Source organism: Nycticebus coucang, chromosome 10 (assembly GCF_027406575.1).
Source record: "Nycticebus coucang isolate mNycCou1 chromosome 10, mNycCou1.pri, whole genome shotgun sequence".
Taxonomy (NCBI): domain Eukaryota; kingdom Metazoa; phylum Chordata; class Mammalia; order Primates; family Lorisidae; genus Nycticebus; species Nycticebus coucang.
The window spans coordinates 125,411,846-125,431,955 of NC_069789.1; the positions used below are offsets into that span (position 1 = coordinate 125,411,846).

At 41.5% G+C, this 20,110-nt stretch overlaps 1 protein-coding gene and 1 non-coding gene across 7 annotated transcripts in view; both read right to left on the reverse strand.

Moving 5' to 3' along the window:
• Positions 1-20,110, reverse strand: part of ZNF573 (zinc finger protein 573) — a 36,607-nt gene that overhangs the window by 8,183 nt on the left and 8,314 nt on the right. For 2 of the 6 annotated variants that reach the window (XM_053604993.1, XM_053604987.1), the window contains exons 2-4: positions 18,660-18,739; positions 4,735-4,867; positions 3,264-3,356 (exon numbers count right to left, since the gene is read on the reverse strand). In XM_053604993.1, the coding sequence (XP_053460968.1) occupies positions 3,264-3,356; positions 4,735-4,867; positions 18,660-18,739 (306 nt within the window). Of the gene's footprint in view, positions 1-3,263; positions 3,357-4,734; positions 4,868-13,723; positions 13,912-14,485; positions 14,574-18,659; positions 18,740-20,110 lie in introns of all 6 variants that reach the window. The other 4 variants (XM_053604991.1, XM_053604990.1, XM_053604989.1 and 1 more) reach the window with 4 other exon arrangements.
• LOC128597931 (U6 spliceosomal RNA) lies at positions 16-122 on the reverse strand. The gene has a single exon (XR_008383472.1). It is a non-coding gene; the product is annotated as a U6 spliceosomal RNA (small nuclear RNA).

The window sequence follows — 20,110 nt, forward strand, 5'->3', positions numbered from 1 at the left end:
CATTAGAAAAGGCAAACAAAATACGGATGATTCATGAATATTCATGTTATTACTGCACAGGGGTCAAGCTAATTGTCTCTATATGATTCCAATTCTCATATATGTGCTGCCGAAGTGAGCAACTTCAAAGTCTTGGGCTCAGGAGATCCTCTTGCCTTAGACTCCAGAGTAGCTGGGACTATAGGTGCCCACAGCAACACTTGGCTGGTTTTTCTATTTTTAGTAGAGACGGGGTCTCACTCTTGCTCAGGCTGAGCTCAGGCAATCCACCTGCCTCGGCCTCCCACAGTGCTAGGATTACAGATGTGAGCCACTGAACCCAGCCTCCATGGAGTCCTTAGTATCACTAATATTAAATACCCCCCAAACAAAGAAGTGATAACATTAGTAAATTTAACAAATAACTCCAAATATCTGATTATGATGGCTCTTTGAATTGGGTATAAGATCAGTTCTTTTGATTTAATGTGGCCTCTGTTGCCTCCTGATTTAGTACACTGGAAACTTGGATCATAATCCTTCCCTGAATATTTATTTATTCAAAAGTGTGGCCTCCAGAGTAATAAAATGCTACTGAGGGGCGGCTCCTGTGGCTCAGTGGGTAGGGTGCTGGCCCCATATACCAAGGGTGGCGGGTTCAAACCCGGCCCTGGCCAAAACTGCAACAAAAAAATAGTGGGGCATTTTGGTGGGCACCTGTAGTCCCAGCTACTTGGGAGGCTGAGGCAAGAGAATTGCCTAAGCCCAGGAGTTGGAGAGTGCTGGGAGCTGTGTGACACCATGGCACTCTACCGAGGGCGATAAAGTACAACTCTGTCTCTACAAAAAAAAAAAAAATGCTACCGAGTCATTATATATACACATATACAATCTTTTACTATATAACAAAATAATAAAATGCTGCTATGTAGCCATATGTATAGTCAATGTTACAATGTATGTTCCATCAAATGATCCAACAAATTATCTCCCAACAAAAGGAATAAGAAAACATGAAATTTATAGAAGTTAGAATAACTATTTGGAAAAACTCTAAAATATTGACCATGATACATCCAACAGCACTATACATCTACACAGATGGCCCTGCGTGGTTAAGTCTATCCTCCATTTCAGGCTGAAGAATTACTAAAATGCGGGAATGGGACAGCATACTAGAACTGAATCAAATACAATCCCTCCTTTCTTTCATTTCTTAAAAAATCATCCAGCTGAAAATGTTATACAATCCCTTTTTAAGGCTAACTGCTCACGCATCCAGGTTCCAAGTATTACACTTCCTGGTGCCTACAAAATCAAAATTACGATGTCATAGGCTCTGCCTGATACCAACTGGTCTTAAAAATTACCCAGTCTGGTCCTTAAACCCCCAAAATAGGCCTGGTGTGGTATGGTGTGGTGTGGCTCACTCCTGTAATCCCAGCTCTCTGTGAAGCCAAGGCAGGTGGATTGCTTGAGCTCAGGAGTTCAAGACGAGCCTGAGCAAGAGGGAGACCCCGTCTCTACTAAAAATAGAAAAAACCATCCCAGTACTTGGGAGGCCAAGGTACTGCCCTGAGCTCACAGGTTGGAGACCAGTCTGAGCAAGAGCAAGAGCAAGACCCCATCTCAAAAAAATAGGAAGGTGCTGCAGCAGGCATCTATAGTCCCAGCTCCTCGGGAGGCTGAGGCAAGACGCCACAGCACTCTACCGAGGGCAACAAAGTGGGACTCTGTCTCAAAAAAAAAAAACAAACCTCCCCGCCCCAGAAAACTAGCTGGACACAGTGGCGGGTACCTGTAGTCCCAGCTATTTGGGAGGGTGAGGCAGGAGGATTACTTGATCCCAGAAAGAAATAAAGCAGGCTTACAATAAAAAAAATCAAATTACAGCTCAGCACCCATAGCACAGTGGTTATGGCACCAGCCACATACACTGAGGGTGGTGGGTTTGAACCTGGCCCAGACCAACTAAACAACAATGACAACTGCAACAAAAAAATAGCTGGGTGTTGTGGTGGGCGCGTGTAGTCCCAGGTACTTGGGAGGCTGAGACAGAGAATTGCTTAAGCCCAAGAGTTTGAGGTTGCTGTGAGCTGTGATGCCATAGCACTCTACCAAGGGTGACATAGTGAGACCCTGTCTCAAAAAAAAAAAAAAAGAATTACATCATTAATTCTAACCATTTTTTTTCCTAACAATTCAAATTCAATAAAACCTCATACGATCAGTCTCCTCATAATGTGTGACCTCATTTCTTGTCACTCTCCTCTTAGGATCTCTGTCGTGGTCTACTTTGGTGCTGCTCAAACTCACAAAGTTCTCCCCATTCTCCTCCTTCCTTTACTCCCCACACTCTTCCTCTCCACTGCCCTAATTGTCCTCTGAGCCTTTCAAGCTCTTAATCAGCCTGGAATATTTTCTTCCCCAAACACATAGCCATACATCTCTTAAATATTACCACCCCAGAGAAGTCTCCCTAACCATCTTATCTAAGATGGACTGACCTCTGCTTACTATTTTTTTGGTTTGTTCGTTTATGGAGACAGAGTTTTACTCTATTGCCCTGGCTACAGTGCTGTGGTGGCATGGCTCACAGCAGCCTTATCTGTGGGCTCAAGAGATCCTCCTGAGTCAGCCTCCTGAGTAGCTAGGAGCCATGAAATCAGGTTCGTTTTTTTTTTCTTTTTCTTTTCTATTTTAGAACAGATGGGGTTTCACTCTTGCTCAAGTTGGTCTAGAACTCCTGAGCTCAAGGGATCCACCCACCTCGGATCCCAGAGTGCTAGGATTACAGGCGTGAGCCACCATGCTTGGCCTCTGCTTACTTTTTATCATGGATCATTCCACTGCCTAATATTAATTATTTACCTGTTTATTTTTATGTCTACCCACTCTACTACAATATAAATTCCACGAAGATGGGGACTTTTAAGTCTTGTTCACTATATTGACAAGTGTGTGTGTGCATTTATGTAAGGGAAAGGACAACTGGAAAAACAGTTGAATCCAAAGTAGAAGAAAAAAGAAAATAGAGGGTCCCGTCACTGAAAAATGGATTTGAAATATAAGAGAAATAAGGTGATTGGTAAATGGAACACAGTTCAAGTTTCTTCAATAGCTCACAATGAGATCTTAATTTCTTCTCCATAGCATAGGCCTGTGCTCCACAAGTCCTGGTGCCTTGGAGAAGGAGCTCAGGAGCAGCAACACAGAAGCATCATCGCCTGCCCCTTACCACATAGGCCATTACCAGACCTGATTGCTTCCCTTGCCTTCCTTACCTGTGTACTGTGTTTCTTCCCTCAAAATCATCCAGGGTTCTTTGCCTTGCTCCAATAAGTCAACCACATCTGGTTTAGAAATGGAATGTCCTGCTTATAAGAAGAAATGCCATGTGGTATAAAAAGAAACACAAAAGTCAAAGAAACCTGTGAGCTTTGGTTAAATCTACAATGAACTAAAGATTTCAAATAAAAGAAGGATGAGATGATTTAAGAAATGTGGCAGGTATGAAAAAGTCTTATTTTAATTTAAACCTCTATAGCCTTGTCTCCTAATAGAATGTTTAACAAGGTCTGTGGCAGTCTCTGGAGCCACAAAGCTGGCATACAAATTCTTCCTCTTAAACCTACCAACCTCATGACTGTGGCCATGTCACTTAAATTTACTATTCCATGGTGTTGGCAAATAAACTGGGCATAAAAATATCACTATCACATAGTTGGTTGATGATTAAGTGATTACCGCCCCACCCCCACCCCCCACCCAACCCCCACACAGGGTGGCCATAAAATAGACAACGATTTTAAACTGCATACCAACTTCCTGGCCACCCTATAAATATATTTTTCAAGAAGAATACCAGGGACATGATGAGTACAATTGTACCAATTATACTTATTTTATAAGAGGAAAACACAAAGCATCTTGACTGATTTACAAAATTTTCACTCAATGTTAAATGCGAAGTTCATGAAATATAACTTTCAACCACGAGTCATACAAACTGGTCATAGGAAACTAAATGTAGACCCTTCAGTTTTAAATGAATACTGTTCATCTAATCCACTGCTAAAAGTTGTAGAAGTTCTTCTCATCCTCAGAGCAAATCAAGAATCTGCATCTACCTTTTGTCCTTCCAGGTGGATCAGATGATGACACTGCATATCTACAGGAATTCTGGGAATAATCACAAAGGGAAACCAGGCTTCCTGTATGATGATTATTCACTAAATACATATTGGCTTGGCACCTGTAGCACAGTGGTTATAGTGCCGGCCATGTGCACTGAGGGTTGCGGGTTCGAACTTGGCCTGGGCCAGCTAAAACAACAATGACAACTGCAACAAAAAAAAACAGCTGGGCAGACGCCTATAGTCCCAGCTACTTGCGAGGCTGAGGCAAGAGAATCACTTAAGCCCAAGAGTTTGAGATTGCTGTGAGCTGTGACACCACGGCACTCTACCAAGGGCAACATAGTGAGAATCTGTCTCAATAAATAAATAAATAAATCATCTTCATGCAGTCTCTTGGATATTAAGGAAGGAAACGATTTTAAGAAGATCCAGAGGGGGATATCACTAAAGGATGAAGAAAATGATGGTACTTAATGGCAAGGCCATTGTCATACTGGCAGAGCTCATATTTTCTTTTAGGAACAGGAAATCTTAAAATATAGCCTTCAAATACACTGTGCTGAAAGGCAATATATTGCACATCACATTTTAAATTTTTTGAAGCAAATAAACTTACCCAGTGAGACCAGATTCCTATAGTTCTCCAACATCACATCCCTGTACAAATTTCTCTGATTAGGGTCCAGGTATTCCCACTCCTGCTGAGAGAAGTCTATGGCCACATCTGTGAATGTCACGAATTCCTGAAACTGTAAATGCATATATTATGAAATTTAAAATATATGTTAAAGACTGAAAGACAGGAGATTAGAAGAGCACATTAGAGAAAGGGAGCAATATATTAAGAGTGACTAGTGGGGTGGCGCCTGTGGCTCAAGGAGTAGGGCGCCAATCCCATATGCCGGAGGTGGCGGGTTCAAACCCAGCCCAGGCCAAAAATCACAAAAAAAAAAAAAAAAAAAAGAGTGACTAGTGACCAGGAGACAGAATAAAGCACATATGTTCCTAAGAATCCTATTGCTACAGAAACATTTTTCTGTTTTATTGGGGTTATTGCTATGGTTCAGATATGTGAGCAATAAAATTCAAGCTTCTGTAGTCAATAAAGTATTAAAGATACAAACACATACTCAACTAGTTGCATGATGTTAAATTCCCAATAAATGTGAACTACTATTTTCCTTTCAATAGTTTTTAAAAAAGAGAGACAGGATGTCCTTCCCAAATTCAATATAAAAATTTCCACATAAAAAAAGGTTTGTGGATAAGGAAGACAAGATAGCTAACTGAAGCCAGCTTTCCACAGAGGCTCCTGTCCAGAAGGACAGTTAAAGGACAGAAATTTAGCAAGTAACCTGGTGGATTAGAGCTGCACCACAGAGAAGGTTGAAGAATGCACATCAACCCCACTGGGGCAAGCTGTGACCCCCACAAGGATACAAACAAAAGCTACAAAATCCATCACCAAGCGGACAGGAGTCACCTCCCCCATGAGAACAGCTCGGAGTGCCCTACAAACAAATGAATAGAGTTCAAAGGTCCTCCCACTACACTCCACGGGAGACACCCTCTAAAAACTGGACCTACCTCCCCTACTAGGGTGCCATGGAGTTCTCCTGCCAGTCATAAAACTGTACAAAAATGTATATATTCTCTACCTGCAATTCTGAGCTCCCAGCACTCCCCTCCATTCTCACTCTGAGGTCTGAAGGCCTGTCCCCCAGGAGTCCAGATTCTTGGGTGATTTCTCGAGGGGTGTGGACGGGGCCTGGACTGCAGCTGGTCTAGAGATTCTGTGGCACGGGAGTGAGGAGAGGACAGTCGGCTGAGAGGGAACCACGCCAGAGCAGCGATGCCCTGAGGCGCAGAGCAGCAGCCATTTTTGGCAACAACAGGGCTCACTCCCAGATATTCCAAAGCCACACCCCCTGTCTCTCTGGGCAACCACAGGAGGCCTAGCATCTTCTCAGGTGGCAACCACCGCAGAACAGATCTGGGACAGAAATGCAGTCCCCGTGAGTAAAGGGTTTGCCTGAGGTGGTACCGGCCTAGGTGGAGCACGGGGACTAGAAAATGCATGCGCAGTGCCCACTGACTCCAAGGGTGGGGCTGACCCAGAGGACTGCTTCACTTAGCCTAACATGCACCTGGCCCTCAGGGGATCGTCAGCCTAGACAAAGGAGTGCAGGAGGCTAGAACTGACAGCTAACTGAGCTGCGAATACAAACCTTTGCAGCAGCAAAGACAGGGCCTGAGGCGCGGATTCTGGGAACTCAAAACAGCTTCTCTTCTATAGGGGAATTTAGCAAGGACAGAAACAAATTTCTGCAAAGTTGTTCTGTTCTGTCAGTAACATCAAACAGGGGTGGGGCTGGACCTGAGTGAACAATCGCCAGCCTCCATCAAGCGCCCAAGGTTGTCAGGCCTCACCTCCCCTGCCGGATAGAGGCAGAGCACAGCGGCCTGGCTGAGCAGATATAGATTTTAGGCAGGTGCAAACCCCTGGAGTATCTGCTCATTGGAGGCAACTGGGTCACAGCCCTGCAGGACTATCAATGACTGGGTGTGACAGAGGTGCAAGGTGGGGAAAGAGGCATCAAACTTCCCAGACTAATCTATTTGCTGGGTGGGTCCTCCTGACTTCACGGAGCACCGAAACAAGTCATAACTGAGTTGTCAGCAGACCCCTGCAATCTAGTTGCCAGAGACCTTTTAAACTCTCCATCTGAGACAGGTGCTGACTGAGACAATTGATTTGGACCTTTTGAACTGAGCCAATCACCCGAGGACTATCCAAGTGGTGACCTGGCTGTGTGGTTGTAGGAAGGTTTGATTTTCCTTTTCCAATTGCTACCTGTGGAGGGTGGGGTGACTTAATTGCTGGTATTTCTCCACAGCTGAGACTTCAACCCAGACTAACTGTTTCACTAGGGTCAGACAGAGACCAGCTGAAAACAAGACAGAACTACTTAGCCCCACCACACCAAACAGGTCCCCAGTTTCTCAGGATGTAGCACTATACAGGTCCTCGACAAAGCTCCAGGGGAAAAGTCAAATGGTATAAAATAATCATGGGGTGGAATCAGCAAAAAAACCCTGGTAACATGAATAACCAGAATAGATCAACCCCCCGCAAGGAAAGATATGGCAGATGTAACTGAAGATTCCATTCATAAACAGCTGGCCGAAATGTCAGAAATCGAATTCAGAATTTGGACTGCAAACAAGATTAATAGAATGGAGGAAAATTTGGAATTAGAAATTCAAGGAGAAATTCAAAAGTTGTCTCAAGAATTTAACAAATTTAAAGACAAAACCACCAAAGATTTTGACGCACTGTAGCAAGAATTTGCAGCCCTCAAAGATCTGAAAAATACAGTAGAATCCCTCAGTAACAGAGTGGAGCAAGCAGAAGAAAGGATTTCTGACATTGAAGACAAAGCTTTTACAGTTTTTGGCCAGGGCTGGGTTTGAACCCACTACCTCAGGCATATGAGGCTGGAGCCCTACTCTTTTGAGCCACAGGTGCTGCCCTGAAGACAAAGCTTTTAAACACTCCCAAACTCTCAGAGACGAAGAGAAATGGAGAGCAAAAACAGATCATTCTCTCAGAGAGCTCTGGGATAAATCGAAGAAGGCTAATATTGACCTCATTGGAATCCCTGAAAGTAATGAAGTGGCCTCACAAGGCACAGAGGCCCTTCTCCATGAAATTATGAAAGAGAATTTTCCAGACATGCCAAGAGATTCTGAAATTCAGATAGCAGACAGTTTCAGAACCCCAGCACGACTCAATCTGAATAAGACATCCCCCAGGCATATCATAATTAACTTCACTAAAGTTAATATGAAGGAGAAAATTCTGAAAGCAACCAGACATAAGAAATCCATTACCTACAAAGGGAAGAATATTAGAATGACTGCAGATGTCTCTACTAAAACTTTTCAAGCCAGAAGAGGGTGGTCATCGACTTTTAATCTCCTAAAACAAAATAACTTTCAACCCTGGATCCTGCATCCAGCTAAACTGAGTTTCATTTATGATGGAGAAATTAAATACTTTAATGACATTCATATGTTGAAGAAATTTGCCATAACCAAACCAGCTCTTCAGGATATTCTCAGACCTATCCTCCATAATGACCAGCCCAATGCTCTACCACAAAAGTAAACTCACTCAGAAACTTTTGATCAAACCCAAACTTCCACAGTGGTGAAAGGATTAAAAATGTCCACTGGACTTTTGAAAAACTCGATACCCAAAATTTTACCAGACTTATCAATATTCTTCATTAATGTGAACGGCTTAACCTGTCCTCTAAAGAGGCACAGGTTAGCTGACTGGATACAAAAATTCAGGCCACATATTTGCTGCATACAAGAGTCACATCTTACCTTAAAAGATAAATACAGGGTGAAAGGATGGTCATCCATATTTCAGGCAAATGGTAATCAGAAAAAAGCAGGTGTTCCAATTCTATTTGCAGATACAATAGGCTTTAAACCAACAAAAATAAGGAAGGATAAGAATGGTCCTTCATATTTGTTAAGGGTAATACTCAGTATGATGAGATTTCAATTATTAATATTTATGCACCCAACCAGAATGCACTTCAATTTATAAGAGAAACTCTAACAGACATGAGCAACATTTCCTCCAGCTCCATAATAGTTGGAGATTTCAACACTCCTTTGGCAGTGTTGGATAGATCCTCCAATAAGAAGCCGAGCAAAGAAATTTTAGATTTAAACCTAACCATCCAACATTTGGATTTAGCAGACATCTACAGAATATTTCATCCCAACAAAACTGAATACACATACTTCTCATCAGCCCATGGAACATACTCCAAAATTGATCACATCTTAGGTCACAAGTCTAACCTCAGTAAATTTAAAGGAATAGAAATTATTCCTTGCATCTTCTCGGACCAGCATGGAATAAAAGTTGAACTCAGTAACAACAGAAATCTGCATACTCATACAAAAACGTGGAAGTTAAATAACCCTTATGCTGAATGATAACTGGGCCATAGATTAGATTAAGAAGGAAACTGACAAATTTTTGGAACAAAATGACAATGAAGACATGAATTATCAGAACCTCTGGGATACTGCAAAGGCAGTCCTAAGAGGGAAATTTATAGCATTGCAAGCCTTCCTCAAGAGAACAGAAAGAGAGGAAGTTAACAACTTAATGGGACATCTCAAGCAACTGGGAAAGGAAGAACATTCCAACCCGAAACCCAGTAGAAGAAAAGAAATAACCAAAATTAGAGCAGAATTAAATGAAATTGAAAACAAAAGAATTATACAACAGATCAATAAATCAAAAAAGTTGGGTTTTTTTATTGAAAAGATCAATAAAATAGATAAACCTTTGGCTAACCTAACCAGGAAAAAAAAAGTAAAATCTCTAATTTCATCAATCAGAAATGACAAAGATGAAATAATAACAGACTCCTCAGAAATTAAAAAAATCCTTAATGAATATTACAAGAAACTTTATTCTCAGAAATATGAAAATCTGAAGGAAATTGACCAATACTTGGAAGCATGTCACCTTCCAAGACTTAGCCAGAATCAAGTGGAAATGTTGAACAGGCCAATATCAAGTTCTGAAATAGCATTAACCATACGAAATCTCCCTAAAAAGAAAAGCCCAGGACCAGATGGCTTCATGTCAGAATTCTACCAAACCTTTAAAGAGGAACTAGTACCTATATTACTCAACCTGTTCTAAAATATAGAAAAAGAAGGAAGACTACCCAACACGTTCTATGAAGCAAACATCACCCTGATCCCCAAGCCAGGAAAAGACCCAACAAGAAAAGAAAATTATAGACTAATATCACTAATGAATATAGATGCAAAAATATTCAACAAGATCCTAACAAACAGAATCCAGCAACACACCGAACAAATTATACATCATGACCAAGTCGGTTTTATCCCAGGGTCTCAAGGCTGGTTCAATATATGTAAATCTATAAGTATTTCAGCACATAAACAGATTAAAAAACAAAGACCATATGATTCTCTCAATTGATGCAGAAAAAGCTTTTGATAATATCCAGCATCCTTCATGATCAGAACACTTAAGAAAATTGGTATAGAAGGGACATTTCTTTTTTTTTTTTTTTTTTTTGTAGAGACAGAGTCTCACTTTATGGCCTTCAGTAGAGTGCCGTGGCTTCACACAGCTCACAGCAACCTCCAACTCCTGGGGCTTAAGCGATCCTCTTGCCTCAGCCTCCCGAGTAGCTGGGACTACAGGCGCCCGCCACAACGCCCGATTATTTTTTTGGTTGCAGTTTGGCCGGGGCTGGGCTTGAACCCGCCACCCTCGGCATATGGGGCCGGCGCCTTACCGACTGAGCCACAGGCGCCGCCAGAAGGGACATTTCTTAAACTGATAGAGGCTGTCTACAGCAAACCCACAGCCAATATCGTATTGAATGGAGTTAAATTGAAATCATTTCCACTCAGATCAGGAACCAGACAAGGTTGCCCATTGTATCCACTGCTCTTTAACATTGTAATGGAACTTTTAGCCATCGCAATTAGGGAAGAAAAGGCGATCAAGGGTATCCATATAGGGTCAGAAGAGATCAAACTTTCACTCTTCGCAGATTATATGATTGTATTATCTGGAAAACACCAGGATTCTACTACAAAACTCTTAGAAGTCATCAAGGAATATAGCAGCGTCTCAGGTTACAAAATCAACATTCATAAATTGGTAGCCTTTATATATATCAACAATAGTCAAGCTGAAAAAACAGTTAAGGACTCTATTCCATTCACAGTAGTGCCAAAGAAGATGAAATATTTGGGAGTTTATCTAACAAAGGACGTGAAAGATCTCTATAAAGAGAACTATGAAACTCTAAGAAAAAAATAGCTGAAAATGTTAACAAATGGAAAAACATACCATGCTCGTGGCTGGGAAGAATCAACATTGTTAAAATGTCCATACTACCCAAAGCAATATACAATTTGAATGCAATCCCTATTAAAGCTCCACTGTCATACTTTAAAGATCTTGAAAAAAATAATACTTTGTTTTATATGGAATCAGAAAAACCTCAAATAGCCAAGACATTACTCAGAAATTAAAACAAAGCAGGAGAAATCACGCTACTAGACCTGAGACTATACTATAAATCGATAGTGATCAAAACAACATGGTACTGGCACAAGAACAGAGAAGTAGATGTCTGGAACAGAACAGCGAACCAAGAGATAAACCCAGCTACTTACCGTTATTTCATCTTTGACAAGCCAATTAAAAACATTCAGTGGGGAAAAGATTCCCTATTTAACAAATGGTGCTGGGTGAACTGGCTGGCAACCTGTAGAAGACTGAAACTGGACCCACACCTTTCACCATTAACTAAGATAGACTCTCACTGGATTAAAGATTTAAACTTAATACATGAAACTAAAAATACTAGAAGAGAGTGCAGGGAAAACCCTTGAAGAAATTGGTCTGGGCGAGTATTTTAAGAGGAGGACCCCCCAGGCAATTCAAGCAGCTTCAAAAATAGACTACCAGGACCTGATCAAACTAAAAAGCTTCTGCACAGCCAAAAACACAGTAAATAAAGCAAGCAGACAGCCCTCAGAATGGGAGAAGATAATTGCAGGTTATGTCTCTGACAAGGGTTTAATAACCAGAATCCACAGAGAACTCAAACGTATAAGCAAGAAAAGAACAAGTGATCCCATTGCAGGCTTGGCAAGGGACTTGAAGAGAAACTTTTCTGAAGAAGACAGGCCTACAGACATATGAAAAAATGCTCATCATCCTTAATCATCAGAGAAATGCAAATAAAAACTACTTTGAGATATCATCCAACTCCAGTAAGATTAGCCCACATCACAAAAGCCCCAGACCAGAGATGTTGGCATGGATGTGGAGAAAAGGGAACACTTCTACACTGCTGGTGGGAATGCAAATTAATACATTCCTTTTGGAAAGATGTTTGGAGAACACTTAGAGATCTAAAAATAGATCTGCCATTCAATCCTATAATTCCTCTAGTAGGTATATACCCAGAAGACCAAAAATCACATTATAACAAAGACATTTGTACCAGAATGTTTATTGCAGCCAAATTCATAATTGCTAAGTCATGGAAAAAGCCCAAGTGCCCATCGATCCATGAATGGATTAATAAATTGTGGTATATGTATACCACGCAATAGTATGCAGCCTTAAAGAAAGATGGAGACTTTACCTCTTTCATGTTTACATGGTTGGAGCTGGAACATATTCTTCTTAGTAAAGTATCTCAAGAATGGAAGAAAAAGTATCCAATGTACTCAGCCCTACTATGAAACTAATTTATGGCTTTCATATGAAAGCTATAACCCAGTTATAACCTAAGAATAAGGGGAAGGGGAAGAGGGAGGGGAGGGAAGGGGGAAGATGAGCGAAGGGAGGGTGTTCAGGGGGATTACACCTGCAGTGCATCTTACAAGGGTATATGTGAAACTGAGTAAATATAGAATATAAATGTCTTAACACAATAACTAATAAAATGCCAGGAAGGCTATGTTAACCAGTGTGATGAAAATGTGTCAAACGGTCTATAAAACCAGTGTATGGTGCCCTGTGATCACATTAATGTACACGGCTATGATTTAATTAAAAAAAAAAAAAAAAAAAAAGGTTTGTGGCCAGGTGTGATGGCTCATGCCTGTAATCCTAGCACTCTAGAAGGCTCTGGTGGGTGGATCACTTCAGCTCAGGAGTTCGAGATCAGCCTGAGCAAGAGTGAGACCCTGTCTCTGAAAACAGACGGGCGTTGTAGTGGGTGCCTGTAGTGTCAGTTTCTCAGGAGTCTAAGGCAAGAGGATTGCTTAAGCCCAAGAGTTTGAGGTTGCTATGACACCATGGCACTCTACCAATACAACAAAGTGAGACTCTTGTCTCAAAAAAAAAAAATAAATAAAAATAAAAATAGAAATAAAGGCTCAGCGCCTGTGGCTCAAGTGGCTAAGGCACCAGCCACATACACCTGAGCTGGCAGGTTCAAATCCAGCCTGGGCCAGCCAAACAACAATGATGGGTGCAACCAAAAAATAGCTGGGCATTGTGGCGGGTGCCTGTAGTCCTAACTACTTGGGAGGCGGAGGCAGGAGAATCGCTTGAGCCCAGAAGTTGGAGGTTGCTGTGAGCTGTGATGCCACAGCACTCTACCCAGGGTGACAGCTTGAGGCTCTGTCTCAAAAAAAAAAAAAAAAAATAGAAATAAAAATAAAACTAGCTAGGTGTGGTGGCTGGCGCCTGTAGTCTCAGCTACTCAGAAGGTGAAAGCAAGAGGATTGCTCAAGCCCAAGAGTTTGAGGTTGCCTTGAGCTATGACACCACGGCACTCTACCTAGGGTGAAGATTGAGACTCTGTCTCAAAAAATAAATAATATAATAATATAATATAAAAAAAGGTTTGTGAAAACTTTAGATATTTCCACAAGCCTCAAGTTCATCATTACATCAGAGCATATCACAAGGATTTTTGTTTTAACAAATACATTTTGTATTGGCTGCATAACAATCCATTTTATTATGAACATCTCAGACTTAATCCATCATTTACCTTCAGATACTTGGTTGGATGAAATTGGAAAAGTTTTTCCCAATTCTAGCAATCAACACATTTACTCATTAGGATAATATTTTCATTCATTGCCATCTTCTATCACTCACTCAATCCTTTTTCTTTCAATAGTTTTGTTCTTCCTGTATGTATACTGATATAAGATGACTCAATCAAAAAGACGTCACCTAAGTTCAACAGAACACATTCAACCATAAAATACATATTTATCTCTCAAGATCCATGATATGTTCCCAATCCTTCTAAAATTCTCAAAATTGAGATCTGATCACATAGTAAGACTGAGACCCAATAAATCCTATTTTCTTAGCTTAGAAAACTCAGGTGTGGGAGAATTTAAAAGTAACCTATTTGAGGTGCCTAGTTAGCTCAGTTGGTTAGAGCATGGTGCCAACAAAAGTAACCTGTGGTACTCAGATAGGACCAATACTTGTAATTCACCAAACTAGGGATCTATATGGGAAGCTCAACTCTTTCCTCTGTGAGACTCCACTCTTACTGTTCTATCATAGCTGCTGGTTGGCAAATAAGCATATAAAAGTATTGAGTAAACTGGACAATAAATACACAAACATTCAGGGAGGAAATGGAGTTATTTGCTATCATTATTCCCTGCATTAGAAGAAATTGGGTAGCAGATAACTGAATGAGCCCTTCTTAAATAGGAAGCTTTAAGTTAATGAAAAAACCCACATAACCTAAAATCATAGTATTGCAAAACAAAAGAAATTATCAACTTACACAGGTCATGGCTTTAGAAATGTAAGACCTGATCAGTCCTCCTGACGATTCCACTAATGGAAATATTCAAACTCCAGAGAATCCAGAGCTGAGAGAAGAAAAAAAGTTTTAGTGTTCTCAATAAGATTTAATTTAATAAAATCTTTCTGCTCTTCCATTTTTCCTTCCAAAATTGGTCCCCCACAAGTGTACATATAATTGAGGGAAAAAGAGATGATCACCCTCAAACCCCAGGAGACATAGCTACACAAAGGTAGTTATAGAATAAGTCATTTCTGCACTGAAACCAGATCCAGTCACTAGAGAAGGAGGTTTTGTGGACAAGCCACCTTCTTGAGGAGGCTGATCTAGCCCTGAGATTAGGCTGCTAGGCTGCTCAGTCTTCCTAGGTAGGTCCATCTGCCTTCATTCCTACTTAACAAGGCTGAAAGAGGCTTCATCATCCAAAACAGAACCTCTTTTACGGCATCAGGGATCAGTTGCAATTGGTCAATATATGGGAGAAAGAATTGCTTAGGCCTGGTCCTGGGTTGAGTCCAGCCAAATTGGTTAAATACAGAACATGCATGTAATAGATACAATATAGCCATCAAATGTGAATAGGAAAATGTATTTAAAGATGTGAAAAATATTTCAGATATATTGTCAAAAGGCAATTAAGATTAATCTTAAGAGAGCCACTGGGCACGGTGGCTCATGCTTGAAATCCCAGTGCTTTGGGAGGCTGATATGGGAAGATTACTTGAAGCCAGACCAGCCTGAGATATAGGGCTAGACCCCGTCTCAGCAAAATATAAAAAAATTAGCTGTGTGCAGGTGGCACACACCTGTACTCCCAGCTACCTGGGAGGTTGAGGCAGGAGGACCACCTGAGCTCAGGAATTCAAGGATGCAGTGAACTATAATCAGGCCACTGCACCCTGACCAGGGAGATGGGGTGAAACCCTTTTTTTTTCTTAAAATATACACATAGAGGTGTAAAATCTGCAGTCCTTGGGCTGTGATTTTGTGAGGACTTTTTTTTTCTTATCTGTGGTATTAAATATCGTAAAAAGTATAAACAAACTTTTTTTTTTGCTAATCAGCTTTCATTAGTCTTTATGTATTGATTATTATTATTATTCTTTATTATTATTATTTTGAGACCTACTCTCATGCTGTCACCCTGGGTAGAGTGCAATAGCATTATCATAGCTCATAGCAACATCAAACTCCTGGGTTCAAGTGATCCTCTTGTCTCAGCCTCCTGAGTAGGTGGAACTACAGGCATGCACCATCATGCCTACCTAGTTTTTCCTATTTTTAGTAAAGATGGGATCTCGCTTTTGGTCAGGCTGGTCTCGAACTCACGAGCTCAAGCAATCCACCTGCCTCAGCCTCCCAGAGTGCTAGGATTACAGGTGTGAGCCACTGCGCCAGGCCAGTGCTTATGTATTTAACATATAGCCCAAGACAACTTTTTAATTTCATTTTATTTTTCTACTTTTTTTTTTTTTTAAGAGACAGAGTTCAATTTTGTCACCCTCGGTAGAGTGCCAAGGTGTCACAGCTCACAGCAACCTCCAGCTCTTGGGCTAGGGCAATTCTCTTGCCTCAGCCTCACAAGTAGCTGGGACTAAAAGCACCCACCACAATGCCTGGCTATCTTTTTGTTGCAGTTTGGCTGGGGCCGGGTTTGAACCTGCTACCCTCGGTATATGGGGCCAGCGCCCTAATCACTGAACCACAGGCGCTGCCTTTTTTTTTACTTTTTGAGACACAGTCTCATTCTTTCACCCTGGGTAGAGTGCCATGGCATCATAGCTCACAGCAACCTCAAACTCTTTGGCTTAAGAGATCCTCTTGTCTCAGCCTCCCAAATAGCTGGGACAATAGGCACCCACCATAATGCCTGGGTAATTTTTCTATTTTTAGTAGAGACGGAGTCTCACTCTTGCTCAGGCTGATCTTGAATTCCTCAGCTCAAGCAATCTACTTACCTCAGCCTCCCAAAGTGCTAGGATTGTAGGTATGAGCCAGCATGCCCAGCTCATACAATTTTATTCTCTAATTTCAGTCTTTCTTCTTTCCTATTTCCTTATGTAAAAGTTCCTTAATTATATATATATATGCATATGTATATACACACACACACATATATATATATTATTTTGTGTGTGTGTGACAGAGTCTCACTATGTCACCCTTGGTACAGTGCCGTGGAGTCACAGCTCACAGCAACCTCAAACTCTTGGGCTTAAGCAATTCTCTTGCCTCAGCCTCCCAAATAGCTGAGACTACAGGCACCTGCCACAACACTTGGCTATTTTTTTTTTTTTTTTGGTTGCAGTTGTTATTGTTGCTTAGCAGGCCCTGGCCGGGTTCAAACCTGCCAGCCTCGGTGTATGTGGTTGGTGCCTTACTCACTGAGCTACAGACACCAAGCCCCTAAATGATATATTTCATGCTTGGATTGCTTGAGGCCAGGAGTTCAATACCAATGTGAACAAGAGTGAGACCCCTTTTCTACAAAAAACAGAATGAAATTATCTGGTCATGGTGGTCCAACTCTGTAGTCCCAGCTACTCCAGAGGCTGAGGTGGGGAGACCACTTGAGCCCAGGAGTTTGAGGTTGGTGTGAGCTACAATGATGATGCTGCACTCTAACAAGGGGAACAGAGCAAGAATCTTCTACAAGAAAAAAAATCTCTAGGCTGGGCATGGTGGCTTTTGTCTATAATACCAGCACTCTGGGAGGCTGAGGCAGGTAGATTGCTTGAGCTCAGGAGTTCGAGATCAGCCTGAGCAAGAGTGAGACCCTGTCTCTAAACATAGGCAGGCATTGTGGCAGCACCTGTAGTCCCAGCCACTTGGAGGCTGAGGCAAGAGGATTACTTGAGCCCAAGAGTTTCAGGTTGCTGTGAGCTATGTCTCTAAAGCACTCTACTGAGGGCAACGAAATTACGTTCTGTCTCAAAAAAAAAAATCTCTTATGAACACTTTTTTGGTTGCCAAGTTAAAAGATATAAATGCAGGATGATCCAGAATTATATCAAAGTCATTCAATGTCAGCATGTCCTGGTCAGCACATCCTGGTCAGCACTAACATAGCCATAGAATTTATCAGTCAAGGCATCCCTACAAATAATTATGATCCTATATTTGAAAGTCCTAAATTACATTGTTATTAAATTCTAAAGGCTTCAGAAAGTACTAGATTTTAGCCTATAGTAAGATTAGGACCATTTATTACAAGGCTTCACCACAGGTACCTAGAAAATTCATGTTGGCTGGGCACAGTGGCTCATGCCTGTAATCCTAGCACTCTGAGAGGGTAGGTGGGAGGATTACTTGAGTTCAGGCGTTGGAGACCAGCTTGAGCAAGAGCGAGACCCCATCTCTACTAAAAAAATTGAAGAAAATAGTCTGGGCATGGTGCCTCACACCTGTAATTCTAATACTCTGGGAAGCAGAGGTGGATGGATTGCTTGAGCTCAGGAGTTCAAGACCAACCTGATCAAGAGTGAGACCCCCATCTCTACTAAATATGAAAAACTGAGGCAAGAGGATTGCTTCAGCCCAAGAGTTTGAGGTTGCTGTGAGCTATGACACCATGACACTCTACCACTCACTCACGGACAAAGTAAGACTTTGTCTCAAAACAAACAAACAAACAAAAAAAATGAGCCAAGAGTTGTGGTGGGTGCCTATAGTACCAGCTACTTTGGAGGACGAGGCAGGAGGATCACCTGAACCCAGGAAGTTGAGGTTGCTGTGAGTTAGGCTGAGGCCATGGCACTTGAGCTTGGGTAACAGAATGAGACTTTGTCTCCACCTCCTTCTCTATTTGGCTGAATGGGCTCCTCCATCCCCAATTCTTCCAACTACAGTCTGACCTGGAAGCTCAAATCTTTTCTTTATGAGACTCAAGTCCCTCATTGTTCCATCACCACTCTTATAAATGATTAGGCATGTAAGAGATAATAAACAATCTTGTCAGTAAACACATAAACACTGGTTAGAGTAAACCAGGCCACACAGAGAAGACACCGGATTATTTGGGACCATTGTTCACTGGTATGGAATGAACTCAGAAGCAGATAATTGAATGGGCTTCCTTCATGTAGGAAGCTTCAGAACAATCAATGAAAGCATTTATAGCACGCATTTCAATGAGAAGGAAACATCAACTTACACATGCCATGGCTTTATATCTGCAAAAACAGGTGAGACCTCCGTGAGGCTTTTCTACAGAAGCACAAAGAACATCCACAGCTGTGAAAGAAAATAGACTTGAAGAAAGGGAAGCTTTAGTGTTACAACGTAACTTTTATCCTGTCCATTCCATTTTGCATAATACTTCCCACCAGAAACAGACAATTTGAAAGATTAGGATTTTTAGATAACTCCAAACAGTATCACAACCGCACCCTTGGTCAAGGAGGCATAACCCAGCCCTCTCACACGCAGTTTCTCTTGCATACATACACTCTCTCTCTCTCTCTCTCTCACACACACACACACACACACACACACACACACACACACACACACACACACACGCATTCTCCATCTGACAAATGCAATATTTGCTCACATATGCCGCACCCCCGGCATCAAGCCGTGGCGGGATGGCTCTGTCCGCGTTGTAAAAACTGTGGTAAGGCGGTGGGTGCTCCTCGGAGCGTTGCCCCCAGTCCCCCTGGTTTGCGACAGCAGCGCATAAGTTGCCTAGCATGCCTTTTAGTGAACGTAGGAAGTCATGAGGTGCGGCATAAAGGCCTGAGTAACCTTTACCCTGAAACCTGTTTGAAACTTGTTTGTTGAGTTGAATGGTTAATTGTTGCTTGAATGTCCTCAGAAACTAAGAATAAACATAATGACTCACTAATCCATGACTTCATCTATACAATGGAGACTAAAAAGTCTCCAAGGGAACACGTTCCCACCATAAAGGTCAGTTAATTGAAACAATGTATCAAGAGAATGCAGGGATGATAAGTTAAGATGTTCCTACCAGATACCCGCTCCCTCCGGTCTCTTATCTCTACCTTATGTCCCTTTGAAACTGTTTCTTTGAAATAAGTTTTCTATGAAATTGCTTTCTCTATAATTTTGTCACTATACACTTAAAACATATACATAATTCACTATCAATTCACTAACAACATAAAAATCATAATCAAATATAAAAATATAAAAATACAAAATGTGAACAAAGCAGTTTTACAAAGAAAGAAGGTTTAAACATAGATAAAGAGAAGTAAAAGAGTAACTGCTGATAAGCAGCAGTCCTTTGTTCCCCCTTACGGGCAGAAACATTGTCTAAGAAAAGACGGTTGACTACTCCCATCTACAAAACTCGATAAGAACTTTGTAAGCATCAGCAAGTCATAAAAATATCTTTTGTAGTTTGTAAGACATTGTCAAAAATGTATAAATACCATGCCTAAAAATCAGTAAAGCACAGCTGCTTTCTTCATCATCCTTGGTGTGTAGCAGTTTGTCATTTTCCTGCGTCGCCCTTTCAATCAACCTGAGCCGTTCTTGCCCTGAAAGCCCTCGGACTGAGACTCATTCGACTGGCGGTCCGCGGCAGCTGGCGCCTCGAACAGGGACCTGAAGGACAGGTGATCTTTCTTTTTC